The sequence below is a fragment of the Colossoma macropomum genome, unplaced genomic scaffold (genome assembly GCF_904425465.1).
Source record: "Colossoma macropomum unplaced genomic scaffold, Colossoma_macropomum, whole genome shotgun sequence".
Taxonomy (NCBI): domain Eukaryota; kingdom Metazoa; phylum Chordata; class Actinopteri; order Characiformes; family Serrasalmidae; genus Colossoma; species Colossoma macropomum.
The window spans coordinates 44,497,692-44,515,956 of NW_023494787.1; the positions used below are offsets into that span (position 1 = coordinate 44,497,692).

At 39.1% G+C, this 18,265-nt stretch overlaps 3 protein-coding genes across 3 annotated transcripts in view; 2 read left to right on the top strand and 1 right to left on the bottom strand.

Moving 5' to 3' along the window:
* Positions 1–2,137: 2,137 nt before the first annotated feature.
* On the top strand, positions 2,138–5,637 carry oxsm (3-oxoacyl-ACP synthase, mitochondrial). Its single transcript, XM_036567533.1, has 3 exons — positions 2,138–2,233; positions 2,671–3,676; positions 4,899–5,637. The coding sequence occupies exons 2-3, from the start codon at positions 2,688–2,690 to the stop codon at positions 5,299–5,301; spliced, it is 1,392 nt and encodes a 463-aa protein (XP_036423426.1). The 5' UTR covers positions 2,138–2,233; positions 2,671–2,687; the 3' UTR covers positions 5,302–5,637.
* Positions 5,638–8,158: 2,521 nt separating this feature from the next.
* On the top strand, positions 8,159–12,103 carry cfap20 (cilia and flagella associated protein 20). Its single transcript, XM_036567534.1, has 6 exons — positions 8,159–8,735; positions 9,221–9,300; positions 9,642–9,753; positions 9,859–10,047; positions 11,671–11,781; positions 11,938–12,103. The coding sequence occupies exons 1-6, from the start codon at positions 8,652–8,654 to the stop codon at positions 11,941–11,943; spliced, it is 582 nt and encodes a 193-aa protein (XP_036423427.1). The 5' UTR covers positions 8,159–8,651; the 3' UTR covers positions 11,944–12,103.
* A 1,856-nt stretch (positions 12,104–13,959) lies between these two features.
* The window catches only part of dgat1a (diacylglycerol O-acyltransferase 1a), a 35,042-nt gene continuing 30,736 nt past the window's right edge, over positions 13,960–18,265 (bottom strand). Inside the window, exons 14-17 of the mRNA XM_036567532.1 lie at positions 17,939–18,004; positions 17,686–17,773; positions 15,286–15,348; positions 13,960–15,202 (exon numbers count right to left, since the gene is read on the bottom strand). Coding sequence (XP_036423425.1) covers positions 15,041–15,202; positions 15,286–15,348; positions 17,686–17,773; positions 17,939–18,004 — 379 coding nt within the window. The 3' untranslated portion in view covers positions 13,960–15,040. The remainder of the gene's footprint in view (positions 15,203–15,285; positions 15,349–17,685; positions 17,774–17,938; positions 18,005–18,265) is intronic.

An 18,265-nucleotide genomic window follows, 5' to 3' on the forward strand; every position in this document is an offset into this window, starting at 1 on the left:
CCGCCTACACCTCCAATGAATAACCTCGTTGAAAATGCCTGTACCCTCCTCTACCAAAAAAAAAGTGTGTGTTTCAGTAGAGTGTGTTGTCATAGCAACTTGGCTACATGAGGTCTTTTTGCCTAGCTTGCTAATAAAAACAGCTTGGGTCAAAGCTTGAACACCAACTTCAGTTCAGTGACTTAAAGGAATGAAATGAAAAATGCAACTTACAGGGTAACTTCAGTTTACGGTTTCTTCAAGCAGGACATCACTGCTCATAAATGTAGCCCTTCTCTGCGGTCACAGACAGAACTGCTGTGGACAGTGTTAATATGTCAGGCAATAGAATTGGCTTACAAAGTAGTAATAACTTGTAAATGGTTACTTGGAAACATATTTAACTCGCTGAAGGGTATTAAATGAGCATTCTTGCCTAATTAGCATTTCATATGTTGTTTGTTATGTTATGTAATACTCTGCAGGGCAGCACTGCATCTCTCAGCCTCACCAGTTTGACAGAATTCACAATTTTAGAATATTTTCTTTTAGGTCCATCAGTGTTCTCTCACCGCAACACTCAGTATGCATGAAGTGGTCAGATCGCCCTCTGCTGTTTGTGATGAAAGCCTAGGTCAACAGTGAAATGGAAGTGATGCACATGTACAATGTAACCCAAAATATTCGGTTAGATATGACAATTTAACAATGATCAAAATTATTAATTGACAGTAAAAGACAAAAACACACTTTCTTATGAGTGATTTTTTTTCCAAAATCTATTAGCAAAGGATAAATTCCACATATTGTTCAAAATATGTCAAGATTGTAATATATTTCCATATACATTTGATATATATTTAAATATTAAAAATTGACATTATTACATATATTTAATCTACATATGTAAATATACATATTTTAAAAAAAAAATATATATATACATAACTTAAATATTTAATTGCATGGTAAATATATTTAGCACATAGGCATATATTTTAAAAAGGAGCTAAAATATATGTATACATTTTCCTTCCAATTGACAATGTTTGTCATGCGAAGGACATCACTGTCAAACATCCCACACAACAATACCAGCACAGAACCATGGGTTTTGTAGTTCAGTTGTAGTTTTCAGTAATTTTACAACCCTAGTTCCAAAAAGTTGATATGCATAGCAAAATGTAAATAAATACAATACGCAATGATGTGCAAATCATTTAAACCCTACATTTAATTGAAAATAGTACAAAGACAAGATATCAAATGTTGGAAGTGAGAAATTTTATTGTTTTTTGAAAAATATAAGCCCATTTTGAATTTGATGTAATTTTATCTATATAGTTATATTACTTAGCAAGTTAAAACTACAACCAAACTATCTTGGTGATGGTGCTGCTCTTAACACACACACACACACACAGGCACACAGTGAGATGAGCTATGTAAAAGATACAAGACCACATATAATATTTCACAGTGAAACTCTTGCTCTTTTGTTCTAATCTTCCACACAAATTTCACACATTTGCACAGCAGCACACTATACAGTTCCACTACCAACATTTCCACAGCAACAGGTGGGCTACTTTCTGTAACTGTTCACCTATACTAGAGCTTAATAGGTGGAGCTCAAGTGGCTAGTGAGATCTGTGCTCAAGACTGTCTGTGAACGAAAAAGACTCTGGGAACTAAAGATAAAAATAAATATCCTTGGACCTATTTTATGAAATTATGATGTCAAAACTTTAGATTAACTGATTTTTTCAATGTATTGTTTCTTGATGTTTTCGCGTTTTTGTATTGATATTCATGTAACGACTTACTTTGGAATAGTTATTTTGGTAAAGGAATAACTGGCGGTGTTTCAGTCCAGGATTTCCCTAGATTGTGCAGGTGTTTGGTTGCCTGTCCATAATAAAAATAAATCCGTTCCAAGCTTTGTCACGTTAGTATTTCTGATGAGGTTTATACTGGGTCTTTTTATACCTAATGACAACCTAATTTTACCCAGTGCGAGAGTATACACATGTACGTTTAAAATAAAAACATAGGATCGAATGATTTTATTTTATTTTATTTTATTTTATTTTATTTTATTACCACGATATTACAAGAACTTCGTAAAACCACTTAACAATGACTGAGTTTAGAGACTTTTATTTTGACAAGTGAACGATTTGTAATCCGGCAGCGTTCGAGTCTAACATTACTGCGTTTATTTTCATGTGAACAGTGTTGAGCATAAAGTAAAGTAAGTAGTTTTGCTTTAATTACATAAAAACGTGACATTGCATCATACAAATAAGACCGTTTAGTAATCAGATATTTGTGCTAAATGTCGTGCTAACTTTAATACTAGTCTCGATCAGCTCAAACTCCATTCATATTACAGTAATCCAGCAAATGTAGGTTAGTTAGCCACTGGTCAGTGACCCCGAGCCTGAAGTTGACTTTGGGTTGAAGTCAGCTTCTTATTCCCCGGCGTTATGTTGGAATATTTCCGTTCCACCTTAAATGGTGCAACTGTAACCGCTGCACCATTTAAGGTGGAACGGGAAAATTCAAATTAAAAAGCTGACTTCAGCTCCTTAAAATGACCATGACAGTAAACAAGTCATAGCATGAGACTTGTGTAACGCCCCACAAACAGAAAGTGAAACCATTTTTTGTTCTTCTTTAATCTTCCAGGACTGGAGAGGTGAGAAATGTCACTGACATGCTGTCAGAAGCTGTCACTGAAGCAGTATGGCCGAGCTCTTTCCTACATAAGGATCTGCATGAGTGCAATAACTGTTCAGAGGCATTACAGCCACCCTAGCACTGGTAACTGTCCCAGGAGAGTGGTCATCACTGGAATTGGACTTGTGTCTCCTCTCGGGACAGGGACGGTTCTGCCTTGGCAGCGGCTGATTGATGGACAGAGCGGGATAGTTGCACTGGACCCTGAGGAATACAAGACTGTGCCATGTAAGGTCGCCGCCCGAGTTCCAAGAGGAGATGGTGACGGAGAGTTCAAGGAAGAAAGGTTCGTTGGACGAGGGGAGATTAGCTGCATGTCACCTGCCACTGTCATGGCCCTCGGGGCTGCCCAGCTGGCTTTGGAGGATTGTGGGTGGTTTCCCAAAAGCCCAGAGGAGCAGCTGAGCACGGGCGTGGCCGTAGGCATGGGCATGGTGTCCTTGGAAGAGATTGCCCGCACTGCCACTGCCTTTGAAACTCGTGGGTACAGTAAGGTGAGCCCTTTCTTTGTCCCCCGCATTCTAGTCAACATGGCGGCAGGCCACATCAGCATCAAACACAAACTGAAGGGGCCCAACCATGCTGTGTCCACTGCCTGCACCACAGGGGCTCATGCCGTTGGTGATGCTGCCCGCTTCATTGCCCATGGGGATGCTGAAGTGATGGTAGCTGGTGGCACAGAGGCTTGCGTCAGCCCCCTGTCCATAGCAGGCTTTGCACGGGCTCGGGCCCTCAGCACCAGCTGGAACCAGCAGCCCAAGCTGGCTTCCCGACCCTTCCACCCAGAAAGAGAGGGTTTCGTGATGGGTGAGGGGGCAGCGGTGCTGGTATTGGAGGAGTATGGACATGCCGTGGAGAGAGGAGCCCGTGTGTATGCTGAGGTGCTGGGCTATGGACTCTCAGGGGATGCCAGTCACATCACTGCACCCACTGCTGATGGAGATGGAGCTTTCAGGTATTGTTTTACACCCAGCAAATATAAATGTTATGAGCCCAGAGCTTATAGGAAGCACCAGTAGTGAAATGCATATAATGTATATATCAGAATATTCAACTGAAGTCAGAAAACAGCTTTTATTTATTTACAGATATATAAATGGCCATTAGGTTATTAATTTTTCAGGACATATTTCTGAAAATAGATTTAGATTTTCACAGTTTTTAAAATTGGACTGGAAGATCGTAACACCATGCATGATCTGGTTGACCACCAAAACTGTAAACAGTACTTAAGGCTTTCATCTCTAAGAGATAGGAGAGGTTCAAGCACCACTCTTGCTTCAGATCTGAAAAAATCCCCAGGAGTTTCTGTCAATCTCCACCGTGAGAAGACAACTCAGCACTATAAGTCAAAGTGTATTCAGCTGTCAAGAAGTCCTTACTAAGTAGGAAATAGACAAAATATAAGAAAACCTCAAAAATAAAAACAAAGACGCTGTTCACCCCAGAGGCCTACCTTAAACATCACTGAATGTGTTTGGGATTATGTGGCTCATGACAAGCAGAAAATGCAACCAACCTCTAAACTGAACTTCGGAGGTGTGGAAAAATATTTGAGAAACTGAAAGCAAGTCTGCTGAGCAGAATGGAAGCTGGAATAAAAGCAAAATGTGGACACACTAAATTCTGAAAATGTATATATTATATTTGGTTGTTGAGGCATCTGTGTAATTTTCTGTTAGATACATTTTCTGCTTTTTTCTGTCATTTTGGAGATGGAACAAGGTTTTGTTACGACAACAGCGATAAACGCAGAATGCAAAAATGTGCAAATCATGTAAACCCAATGTTTAATTGAAAATAGTGCATTCTTTTTATACCCTATCTTGTTAGTGACCTGTTGCCAAGTAATCTGATTTATTGTTTTGATGGCATTACAGAGCTTTACCAGTCTTTTGTTGCCTCTGTCCCAACTTTTTTTGAAACGTGTTGCTGGCAGCAAATTCAAAATAGTATATATTTTTCAAAAAACAATAACATTTTTCAGTTTCAACATTTGATATGTTGTATTTGTACTATTTTCAATTAAATATTAGGTTTAAATTATTCACACATCATTGCATTCTATTTTTATTTACACTGAATATATATTCAAAAGTAATGACAACACAGCAACGGATTCCTTATTTATGATGTTCATGACACGATTCCACTCTTTCTGCTCGGCTTCGCAACAGGTGCATGTCTGCTGCTCTCCGCAATGCTGGCGTATCACCCTCAGATGTGACGTATGTGAACGCCCATGCCACCTCCACACCACTGGGAGACGCTGCAGAGAATGCCGCGATAAAGAGACTCTTCCAGCAACATTCACAGTCCCTTGCTGTTTCGTCCACCAAAGGGGCCACCGGGCACCTTCTCGGAGCTGCTGGTGCTTTGGAGGCAGCTTTCACAGCGTTGGCCTGTTACCATGGCACCCTGCCTCCGACTCTCAATCTGGACCGCACTGAGCCAGAGTTTGACCTGAACTATGTTCCCTGTGTTTCGCAGCCCTGGAAAACGCAGGGCAGGAGAATCGCCCTCACTAACTCTTTTGGGTTCGGTGGCACAAATGCTTCTCTGTGTCTGGCCAGTGTGTGAGATGATGAAGTCTGTTCTGTTATCTTAGACTAAGATTGATCAGGCATCAGTGATTCACTGACTTTTGGATGTGTTGCCACCTCAGTCATTTGTTCATTGATTGAATTATTCAGTGTGATGATTCTCCAGCTGATTCTACAGGTGCGTAATTGATACATCCTGATTAATCAAAGGCTACACTGAAAATAGGTGTACTTTCTGGAATTGTTGAGAACTGTGGCTCTGTATTACACTAAAATGCACAATGAACAGGTCATATATAATTGACAAAAGCACTTGGAACTACAACTGGTGATACAAATTATATAAAATTCAGTATCACAGTATTCAGTATCACAGTATTTTCAGAATACATTGTGGTATCAGATGATATTTAAGTTACTATCAATAAAGTCCATTTTTCCTGTTTACTGGAATGCTTTGCTAAAATACTGTCTTACAAACTTCACATATCTGACATGTTCTGCTTTCTTCTCTTAAAGGGGATTTCCACTGATTTCTGCATAATTCAGGTGTCAGCAAGGTCATTCAGAGACGTTTGATGTGAAATGTTTCACTGAAGAGAAACTTACTGATGACATCTTTACAGTGGTGGTGATAGGAACCAGGGATCACAATGTCTACAACACCAATACAGCCATTTTATTTACTATCTAAAACAACCAGGACCTGCTTGTGTGTTTTGAGTTTTATATAAAATGCTGATGCTGGTAAAATAGAGGTAAATCTAAAAACATACATTTTCTCTGAGTATTATTTTGCTTCACAACACCCAGCATGTACCTCTTCACCATGTGTTTTAACAAATACTTCTTAGTCCAAAACTATCATAAAAACAATGTCTCAAGCATCTGGGAAAGTATTTGTAACAGTTTCTTTTAGAAGCATAAACACTTTGGACATCTGGTTCCTATCACCACCACTCTTTTTTCTCTAGAACAGAGCCAAACCACTTTAAATGACTTTGTTTACATCTTAATGATTTAATTATGAAGAACTTTTGGAACGTTGATTAAACTCCCTATTAAGATTACTTCAGAAGGATCCTTGTAAATGTTAATTTGATACAAACAGCATTTCAAGAAGAAACCTTAATATTCATTTAGCAGATATGGATTTTAAATCTGAAGCATCCAGTGAATGGTGTACAGCGTAGTCAACTGTCAGTTCCTGGACACAATGAGTAAATTAGAAATAAAACTTGTGAATAAAAAGCTCATTATCTATCAGGCATAAAACGTTGCTTAAAATATTGCTAAATATCTAGCCATGCAAGAACCTACAGTAAGAAAAGGGTCAGTGACTCTTAATTCAGCAGATCTTGCTGACCAACCAATTTAAGCCATTAGTCAGCATGCATGGCCAAATGCGGTTATATTTTTTGGAGGGGGGGGTCAAGTTGGTATTTTATAAATGCAAGCAAGTTTAAGTGCTAATCAGTATTGGAAAGTATAAATCTTAGCTTCACTGAACGTAAGTGACGAAAAAATATTGTAATAATAACTGAGAACTTCTTAATAGTATCTGCCTGTAGAGCTCCATGAACAGCAGATCCTGATTAAATGGCCATGACAGCCTATCATTTAATATGCTATTTGTCATGTTATGTAATAGTCTGTAGTGCTGCATTATGTGCCTCAGCTTAGTCAGTTTAACTTGAATTCATGATTTTGTATCCTTTTTTGTATCCACCCAGCATGCATTACACAAATATGTTAAACAACCATTGAGAATCCCCTCATAGCTTTAATGGGATCATGACTGTTAGCGTAGCCACTGATGTAGAGATTAATTAATACAGATGTGATATTCAGCTTCCTAGCAGTAATTTTAGTTTATCTCGCTTCCTACAGCATTAAATAGTGTGTGTGTGTGTGTGTGTGTGTGTGTGTGTGTGTGTGTGTGTGTTTTTGGGGGGGGTATCGAACTCAAAAGTTGAAACTTTTCAAAAGTTTCTCCCACCTTCAAGATACATCATTGAAAGGGGATTTTCCTGGTCTATAAATGTGTAAATCTCTCTCGAGACCACTGCAGCACCACAATAGGAGGTGAGTAATTATGTTTACAACAAATGTATGTAATGGTTACATTTTTCATTTGGACAGTAGTGTCCCTTTAAAATGAAACTCCACCAATTTTTAAAAAAATCTACATAATTAAATGGCTGAGATGTAAACAAAGTCATTCAGAGTGGTTTGGTGTGAGGCGCCCTGTTTTAGAGAAACGTGCAGTCAGAATTGTTCACAGTGGTGGTGATAGGAATGTCTGAAGACGTCTGAACAGTTTAATGCCTCTAAAAGCTCCCTCACAGAAAGTTATTACATGAAATGGTTAGATATATGCAGCCTGGTGTCTGACACATTGTTTTACGATTGGCCTAAAATGTATTTTAATACCTTCCTGGCTGATGGCTACATGCAGGGCGAAATAATCGCCAGGAAAACTTTTTTTTTTTCATGATTTTTCAAGATTTTTGATTATTTTGACATTATCCATGTTCTATATAAAAACTTAGAAGGCAGTGTTGGTTCACTAGTGGTTTTGGGTAGTGAATAAAATGGCTGTATTTGTGTTGTATTTATTGTGACGCCTGGTTCCTATCACCACCACTGTAAAGAAAACAGAGTCTGTACGTTTCTCCACAACGAACCATTTCCCACCAAACCACTCTGAGTGACTCTCTTCACATGTCAAGGATTTTATTATTCCGGAATTTTGAAAAACTGGCGGAATTCTCCTTTAAGTAGCCTTAAGTAGCCCCATCCAGGCGTTTGAGCAGAGAGCAGGAGCTGTCTGAGCTCCAAACCACGGAGTGACGTACCGCTTCGTGTTCCTATGACAACCGGTGTGTCAACAATGACTGTCCGACGTGAGAAGTGAACCGCGTCACGTTACATAGCAACTCGAAGATGGTCGAGAAAAAGCGTCGTGGAAAGCTCATCGGTTTTGGAGCAAAGATTTGATTTGAGCAGACACGGCTAAACGTCGTCTGACTAACGTTTGGATTTGTTTTACTTGTATGTGCAAGTTAACGTTAACCTGACTAACGTTACGATTCGGAAAATAAGTGGAACGAAAAAAGAACGAAAACACCGAACTCTCTGTCAGATATTCGCTTGTAAATTACAGTCTCGAAAGCTGTGGGTTTTCAAGCGAGCTTTGAGAAAAAGTTTAAGATATTAAGCGACTTTTTCCATTTTTGACCGCGGAAAAAGAGCCATCAGTACGGTTCGGCGAATTTGTTGCCACACGGAGCAGTTTAGCGCGTAACGAGCGAGGCTAACAGTGTAAACAGAAAGCCGCCTTGCATGTGTGATTTATAAAAAGAGAAGGATTTCGGGGATAACGTTATGTTTAAGAATACATTTCAAAGCGGATTTTTGTCCATTTTGTACAGTATTGGGAGCAAACCTCTCCAAATATGGGATAAAAAGGTAAGCAGCTGCGAAAATTGGCCATCTAGCTAGTTAAACGTCTGGGTAAGTCAGTAGGCTAGGTCGCTAACGTTATTTTATTTATGCTGGCTAACGAGCCAAAAATAGTAACTGTGGCGGTAACAAAGCCAGTGAAAGTTACATAACACTTACTGATACTGCTTAAACATAAAAGCTTTCACTTAACTACGAAACAGCTAGGTTAGCTACTTCTTATTCGCCGGCTTCGAATTTTCCCGGTCCACCTTAAATGGTGCAGCAGTTACATTCTGGAACCTCAGGAGCCAGAGTGTAACTGCTGCACCTTTTAAGGTGGAACGGGAAAATTCGAGCAAGATGCTGGTGAATAGGAAGCCAACTTCAGCCTCGTCGTTCACTTGGGTTTTGAAACGATGTTTCTTAAAGTAAAATGTTATTAGTCTAAAATAGTTTAAATAAAACTGGCTTCGTTTACTTGACATAACTCACACAAAACCTTTTTTTAGGTGAGAAATGGACATATAAAGCGGATTACAGACAACGACATCCAGTCTCTGGTGCTTGAGGTGGAGGGAACTAATGTCAGGTAATCTTATCCATCACTCAGCATCTGCCTTACTTGGCCATAAGTCCAAAAACGGGACAAATGTCCTATGTGTGTACAGTTTACATAAGATTTGGCAGGTGTATTTTTGTATAATATGACCTCTAATAATAACAGACGGGCACAAAGTTTCAGAGCACTGTTTCCATCATACTGTGGCAGCGCTGTAACGTTGCTCTGGGGAATGAAGTTACCTCTGTTACCTTTGAGTCCTCAGGGTTGTGATCCTGGAGTCTGATTACCCAACCACTCTTTATTGTGGTTACAAGTGTTTATTGCTATGGGTAAGATCCTGCTAATAGCTGTGCGATTCGCCTTCACAGCACAACCTACATCACATGCCCGGCAGACCCGAAGAAAACCCTTGGCATCAAACTTCCCTTCCTGGTTATGATAATCAAGAATCTCAAGAAGTATTTTACATTTGAAGTTCAGGTAGGGAAAATCTGTGTCCATGTTATTCTCTATGCTTATCTGTGTTTGCTCTGAAGAATCAAACATATTTAACCCCAGAGCTGCTGCGTTTTTGCCATGTCTCAGGTGCTGGATGATAAGAACGTGCGGCGGCGATTCAGGGCGAGTAACTACCAGAGCACCACCCGAGTGAAGCCGTTCATCTGTACCATGCCCATGCGGCTGGATGACGGCTGGAACCAGATCCAGTTCAACTTGTCCGATTTCACAAGAAGGGCTTACGGCACCAACTACATCGAGACGCTCCGTGTACAGGTGGGTAGTGGATTCTGTGAAGAAATAACTGCTTGAGCTTATGGAAATGAAAAAATTACTTACAATTATTATTAGTTTCTATAAACCTGAGTAGTTCATATAAAAAAGGCAAATCAAAGAAAATGAATGCGAACCCTCTATCCGTAATCCTGGCTATAACAGAAATTAATTTCTATTTAAGTTTTAAGGCACTATTGCTTACATTGACCATTGTTCTTTTAGCGTAAATGCAATTTTGGAGGGATTTTCAGTGCAGTTTCCAGCAATGCACTTGTTCTTTCATGAGAACACCACAGATCACTGTATCAGCTGAAAGAACACCAGTATGCTCTGTGGATCTCTTGTTACTAAGCAATGGACGTAGTAACGTTGACTAACATTGACAGTGACCACTTAGCCATTGGAAACTAGGTTTGTACTAATAGCGCTAGAATTCTAGCTTTTGAGCTAGCTAACATTACATTGGCAAACATTCTGGTGAACTGTTGGTCATGTACTAGTGCTCTGTGACTGGTGTGTGCTTTCTTCTGTTATTTGTTAGCCTTATGTTAGTAGTGTTGGAAGGGTATGAGGGCAATGTTTAATGGCGTATAGCATCTGCTGCTTGTCTCGTGTGATGGTCGCATATGCGTATTTCAACAATGGGTGTCAGCTGGGGATAGATCAGTCAGTCACTCAGTCATTGACTCAGTAAGGGACACTGGGGACTTTCACCAATATCTGATTTTTTTTTTTTTTCTTAAATTTGTTCTCGAGAAAGATCCTAAGAAAAAGTCTACATCAGATTCATGACGTGTTCTTAAACTACAGAATTGTTTGCTCTTTAGTGTGTGCAGATTCTGTTCTTATCCAAGAACTAATCCCAAACAAGAAAACATGTCAGAATCTTCGTGAAAACTATGTAGGTGGGGTTTGAGAAGAAATTTCTTCGTGAGAAAAGTTGGTGAGTGAGGCCCATTGACTCTTCTAGGCCAATAAAGACTAAATCAGTTACATAGCAAGTCATATAACAGAAACACTGAATGGTACCTGCTGTAGAAAACTGCAGTCATGGAGCAAGGATTAAACGTCTAGCCGTCTTTGAACTTTTTCCTGGTCCTTGTCCCCTGCACTTCAAAACACTACGCCGACGTCTACATCTATAAAGAAGAAGCCAGTACTCAAGCAACTAGTATCAGATTATTTATGTGCATGAATCAGTGAATTAGATGAATTCTGACATAAGCTGATCGTGAGAAAGTGTCTCTGTTCATTTATTGGTTCCTAGGTTTTTACCTAACGAGGGAGCAGCCCCTGACTCTAAAACTAATCCTAATTCAAACCATTGCATGCTAGCAATTAATCTAAGCATTATGAGGTTTAAGTAGGTTGTGGTATAAAAAAGCCTTCAGCTAAGATGGGTTAAAAATAGCCTGTCTCTTTCAGATATTTTGAGAGAGAGCGTCATGCAAGTGCTGACAATTTAGAAGAATGTGAGGGACAAGCTGTGTTGAAAACCTGCCCCGCAAAGATGACTGAAAAGATGTTTTAGAAACAGACTGCTTTTTTAGTTTTTTGGCACAAAACTACATATTACATCAAAAGTATTAAAATAAAGTAATGAATGGCTCCATCATCTTCCAGATTCATGCAAACTGTCGCATAAGAAGAGTGTACTTTTCTGACAGACTGTACTCCGAGGATGAGCTTCCGGCAGAGTTCAAACTCTATTTGCCGGTGCAAAACAAAGCAAAGGTGAGTTCACACTGTGAGAATGTGATGTTCCTCTGGTGCATCACAAACACTCGTACATTACTTTGTGTAGCAGATTGTTTACGTGCATGAACAGATGTCAAAATGACAAAATGCTGTTTCCTGATGTGTTCTTGTTCTGCTCTTGTCTTTATACAGCAGTGAAGTGGCACATCTGAAGGATTCTCCTTTGTTCTATCTGCAGTTTTTCCACACAACATAATTTCTAGTAACCTGTCTTTGCTTTGTATTTGTAAAGTTATTTTGGAACCATGTGATTAGTCTCTGTGTTTGTTTCCTGCTAAATAAACGTTTTATATGCACAGTGTGTAGGAGTTCAGTGTTCTGAAGCTCTTAAGGTATCGAAGTCCCACCCTGAATGAAATCAAGACGTATTTGGTTTATGAAGTTTGCATCTTCAGTGTTGCAGCAAAGCTAAGAAGCTAATGTAGATAACAGGTATTACTGGTAGCTTATACCCCACCAATAGACATCTGAAGTCATGTTGTCATTCTGCAGTCATGCCCATATCAAGAACTCCAGGTTTACTCTCATGTGTCCAAAATGGTAACTTTTACCCCCCTTTTACCCTGTTCTTCAGTGGTCAGGACCCCCATGGACCCTCACAGAGCAGGTACTATTTGGGTGGTGGATCATTCTCAGCACTGAAGTAACACTGATGTGGTGGTGATGTGTTAGTGTGTGTTGTGCTGGTCTGAGTGGATCAGACACAGCAGTGCTGCTGGAGTTTTTAAACACCTCAGTGTCACTGCTGGACTGAGAATAGTCCACCAACCAAAAATATCCAGCCAACAGCGTCCTGTGGGCAGCATCCTGTGTCCACTGATGAAGGACTAGAGGATGACCAGCACAAATTGTGCAGCAGCAGATGAGCTATCGTCTCTGATTTTACATCTACAAGGTGGACTGACAAGGCAGGAGTGTCTAATGGAGTGGACAGTGAGTGGACACAGTGTTTAAAAACTCCAGCAGCACTGCTGTGGCTGATCCACTCAGACCAGCGCAACACACACTAACACACCACCAGCACCACTTCAGTGTTACTGCAGTGCTGAGAATGACCCACCACCCAAAAGAGTATCTGCTCTGTGAGGGTCCATGGGGGTCCTGACCACTGAAGAACAGGGTAAAAGGGGGCTAACAAAGTATGCAGAGAAACAGATGGACTACAGTCTGTAACTGTAGAACTACAAAGTGCACCTATATAGAAAGTGGAGCTGATAAAAAAGGACAATGAGTGTAGAAACAAGGAGGTGGTCATAACCACCGTTTCCTCTTGCATAACATCTGAAAGACGACTTTGGTTTGACAAGTTTTATTGAAATGGAACATCAGCTGCCACATTGGAGTCTCAGTGCACAGGGATGTATCACTGCATCTTCAACTGCACATTTACATTTACAGAGGCATATGTGTGCGTACATTTTCATTTTCAAATCTGTTCATAATTTTAAATACTGTGGGCAAAATAGTGTCTATAGTACTCTTAAGGTGAAAAGGGATCAACTCTCAGAAAGATAAAAACACTTAGGAAACTGATTCTGCATCAAAATAGAATTAACCCTTTGCTGCATAATATTGCCATATGGAAACAGTTACATTCTTTAATTTGTTTGTCTGACGACAATATAAAAGTCTTTTTTTTTCTTTTTTTTTTGGCAAACTAAAGGCCTCATGTAATAAATGGTGTACTTTTTTATGATAACGTCTTCTTTTTGTAAATTGTACTTTTTTCATACACATCACATGGTGAGGCCTGGCTTCTGAAGTGCTCCCAAAGTCTGTATACTTCAGTTTTTATACACTACTTCAAGAACAAATTGCAGTTTTTTTCATAGATAACAGTTTAGATGCTTAGATTTTTATAGAAAATGCCAAAATATAATTGTTTCCCTATGGCAACAGCATGCAACAATGGAATTGCAATCTGCAGTAAATGAATAAATAGTGTTTTTTATTTTACAAATTGGTGTTTTTATAAGTAGAATTATTTTCAAATAATGTCTGTATTCTCAAAACATACTTGCATATATGGCTGGATGAAGAATGTGTCTTATGGCATTGTATTGTAATGCATTGCAGATTGCAGTTTCATTGCCACACACTGTTTCCATATGGCAACAAAATTCAATGTCCTCCACAAACTTTTTTTTTTTTTTCCAAAAAATATTTTTATATTTCCACCAATTATGTCATTTTTCATAAGAAAGTTCACAAAAACATTTGCTTTCAGGTGCATTTTCATAATTCATACAGTAAAGGGTTAAGTGGAAAAGTCTAGAATGTCTGAAAAAGTTAAACCAGTGTGTTACAAAGCGACTCCTAATGTGTCCAGGTAAGAATGGTCTGTAACAACAGACGGTTGCTAACCATCCCAATACTGTGTGAGACAACATACTGTGGGGCCTGAGTGAACATCAAAACTATGTTATTTGACTGGTGTTTCAGGCACATGAAAATAGAAATGAATAAACAGTATAGTAAGTATCACTTAGATACTATCCTGACAATCGTTTACACAAATAGAACGTGCACAGTAATTAAAAACGAAAATACTGAAGCTGAATCAGTCGGTTCATTAATGCATTTTTGTGATGAAACATTCATTAATGTATTTTCAGTATGCAACATATATATGCTTGAATTATAATTAAGTTACATGTAATTTGTGAAATAATGGATAAAATAAATCAAGCTTACATTCTTCAAAATCAACCTTATTAAAGCTCAGCAACTGCATGCTTTTTCGATAAAGTGCAAAAACAAAAGGTTTTACTTTGTCAGCAAAAGCAAATGAATAAAAAACGGAAACTCTTCAACCCATTTGACACAGTGCATACAATGTATCAAGAACCTTAATCGAAAGGCATTCAGAGAACAACCTGACACAAATGCAAAAATCACATATTTGGCAAACAACACAGAATCACATTTTTGGCAAAGTACAAACGGTGCCTGTTTGCATTGATCATCTTAGTGCGAAAGTTTCAAGTAGGAAAATGTAAAAAGGCATTGCAATGCTGTGTCGCTTTGGCTGGGCAGTGTTTCAGGACCGTTGCACATTCTCTGTCTGCGCCTGTAAAGTGCATTAGAAGAGGACTGGTCTCTCTGTGGCAATGAAATAATCACTGTTGTTGCTTTTTTATTAAAAGGGTAAAAATATCCTTAAAAATCTTCTTTAATTTAGCATCAAAAATAGGTTTTACTTTAACGTCCAGTTTTTTGCTTATTGCAGCATAAGTCAGGCTGTCCCGGCCTCCGACACGCCTCCGTAATGAAGCACGTAGTAGTCATGGACATACATCAGTACAGCGATAGGCTGACCAATGATCAAGGACATCCAGACTGCTGCGTTGCCGTAGTTACCCCTCAAGAACCGGGCCACGAACAAGGCAAGGGGCACCTGAAACACAAAAGGCAGGAAACTAAAACAACTGCTCGTTAGCTTATTATTAAAAGCTATGATGCTAAGATCAGCGACTGTACCTGGGCCATCATTCCCATGAACGCCCACAGACGGAACATCTTCAGAGGAACACTCACAAGGTACTAGAAAAGAGCAAACAAATTAGGCTGTGAGGATCAGACACGTGTAGACTGTTCTCTGGAGAGTAAGGACAGGTCTTTAAACCTTGTCCTAGACTGAAAATGACTAGGAACGCTTTCTTTTACAGTTCCTCAAGTTCTAGGTATTAACTGGGTAAGTATGAGATAAAATTCTAGGTCATTACTTTTGGGTAACATGATGGTAAGTTCCAAGACAGTGTTACTAAAATGCATTGACATGCCCAACATGTTTATTATTAGTATTGTCTGAGCATGTATGCGATACAAACTCCAATTCCAATTATTTTGGGTAGTTATCTGATGTAAGAAGGTTGTACAAATAAAGTACAAAAGCTTTTACATAGAATGTCCCTGTTTATTACTTATAAACAAAACTGGACAGTGATTCTTACTGTGGTTTCTACCATTTACTTCAGAAAACGCCAAATAACTGCTGGGTATTTGGGGGTGTTTCTGATTTACTTTCCTGTAAACGTGACGTTTGTTCTTCCAAATGTTTAGAAGGTATTTTAGTATGTTTTTATCAGCTTAATAGCTAGAACCTATTGGGTGTTTCAGTGTACTTTAATCAGACTGTTTTGATCCTTATAATTTTACTCCACACAGCACTTAAAAAAAAAATGTACCTCACACTTACTCAGATAATACCTACACTCTTAACCATGATGGTTCATGAACACTCAAAGAACCATCTGCATGCTGAAAGTGTTCTTCAGATTGATGGAGAATGTGTTACATATGGTTCTATATAGCACCGAAAAGGGGTACTTCTATTGTTAGAAGCTTGACATGGTAACAACAGAAGAACCCTTTTTGGTACTATATAGAATCCTATTTAGAAAGGTTCTGTATAGAACCATCTATAGCACATTCTCCATCCATCTGAAGACGCAATCTGATGATGCAAAGAAACCCTTAATCGTGGAAAGGGTTCTTTGAGTGTTCATATTTCTATATAGAACCTTTTTCTTTTCTCTAAGAACCATCATTTTTAAAAGTGTGGAACCTGTTTGGCATTTCAAGGTAAACTGTCTCAGAACTTACTATCACGTCACTCACAATAAATATCTAGTACTTTAGAGTTTATATCTCATGCTTACCCGGCTAAAACCAAAAACTTGGGGGACTCTAACTAAAGGATTTTGAGTGGACGATACACACTGGACAGTGTTATTTAAGTGAGTTTTCCTCTTATGCCAAATGTTGCTTATAAAGTACTGTACAGACATCAAAGGCCATCCTGCCACTTAATTTCCATACAAAATGGCCATCAAGTACAAGTTAACCAAAAAATTATTTAAAGTTGCCATAGATTTGAACCGCATTTACATTGGCATTGTTGAATAAGGAGAGTTCAGTACATGGAACTGAACTGCTTTCTCCTTGTTCAAATACAAATACAAAAAGAGGGCAGTAAAATGGGCCAATTCCAAAATCCTAAGCTGTTATGTAACAGTTGTAGCTCATTAATATTTACATCCCTAAAATTTACATACACCAGCCCACGTTCTAGCGCAGCAGGTACTGTGAAGAACAAAACAATGGCATGGCTTTAAACGAGGCTGAAGTTGGCTTCCTAGTCGCCAGCTTCTTAATCGAGTATATTTAGCTCCACCTCAAATACTACAACTTGTGCAGGCGCCAGAATGTACACTGCCAGAATTTAACTGTGACACCATTTAAGGTGGAATGGAAAATTCACAAAACAACCTGGCGAATAGTGGCGTTAGTTTGCTCTGCACATTTCACTCCGTCAGTTTCTCAGGCCTTGGACAATATAAAGCCAGCTTCGCTCAGTGTTTGACACTACAGAGTGGGGCAGTTCCAACTTTATTAGCATCACAACCCCAACCGCAACCTGTAAGTAGACATTCTGAGACTTTGTCCACTTTTTGATGATTAAAGCCAGATCATCTTAAACTGAAAGTCTCACAGTGAGCTAACAACTTTTATTTACTGTGTGTCGAAAGCAAGTAGCTAGTATACCGCCAAAGTTCAGTCTTAGTAGTTGGTTACATTAGCATCAATTAACATTGAGCAAACTGTCATGCAGTATCAGAAACCACAACTCCACATAGTTTTTAAAACAGGTGCGCAGTTTGCATGATGCTAAATTGCTACATTAGCCTTGTAGCTCCAGCGAAGTAGACTTAAGACACCAAACATGGCTGATCAACTACGTTTGAGTTAAGGGGGAAACTGTGTAAAGGTTATTTGTCACTTAACTATTTCTTATAATTGGCACAATGACTGTATGAACTGCAGTCTCATACTATGGTCTTATGTTGGGATAGATATTTTGTAGCTGTCCTTCCTGACCTCATGGAAGAATGCGGAGAGCAGGAACACGGCGATCTGAGCTGCCAGCTTGTTTACACCTCTCCTCAGCATGGGTTTATAAAAGTGTCTGAGGGCAATTAAAAAGCAGAGGCAGATAAAGTTAATGTACTGTAATGAAAATGTAGATTTAAAACAAATGGAAACTGTTGAACTTTCATTGGTTGTGCTTTTTAAATATCTTAATATGGACACAAACCAGTCACAGAAACACTGTCTTACACCCTAAACTCACCGGAGGCACCATTTGTGAACAGGGATGTTCCAGTTTGCCCAAAAATAGGGGACAGTTTCTGAGTTCCTGTAGACAGATAGAAATGTTATTAATCAAAATAAAACTGTAGGCAGGGCAAATCAGATACATACAAAAATGGTGAGTGTGTAAATAAACTTTGTCCAAAAGATTGCAGACACCTGTTTCTTCTGAAGTCAAATATATTAAGGAAGACTTTGTCCCTCTCTGCTGCAGTAACAGACTCTACTCTTCTGGAGATGTTGGAACATTGCTGTGAGGATTTGATTGAGCATTAGTGAGGTCAGGTGCTGATGTTGGATGATTAGC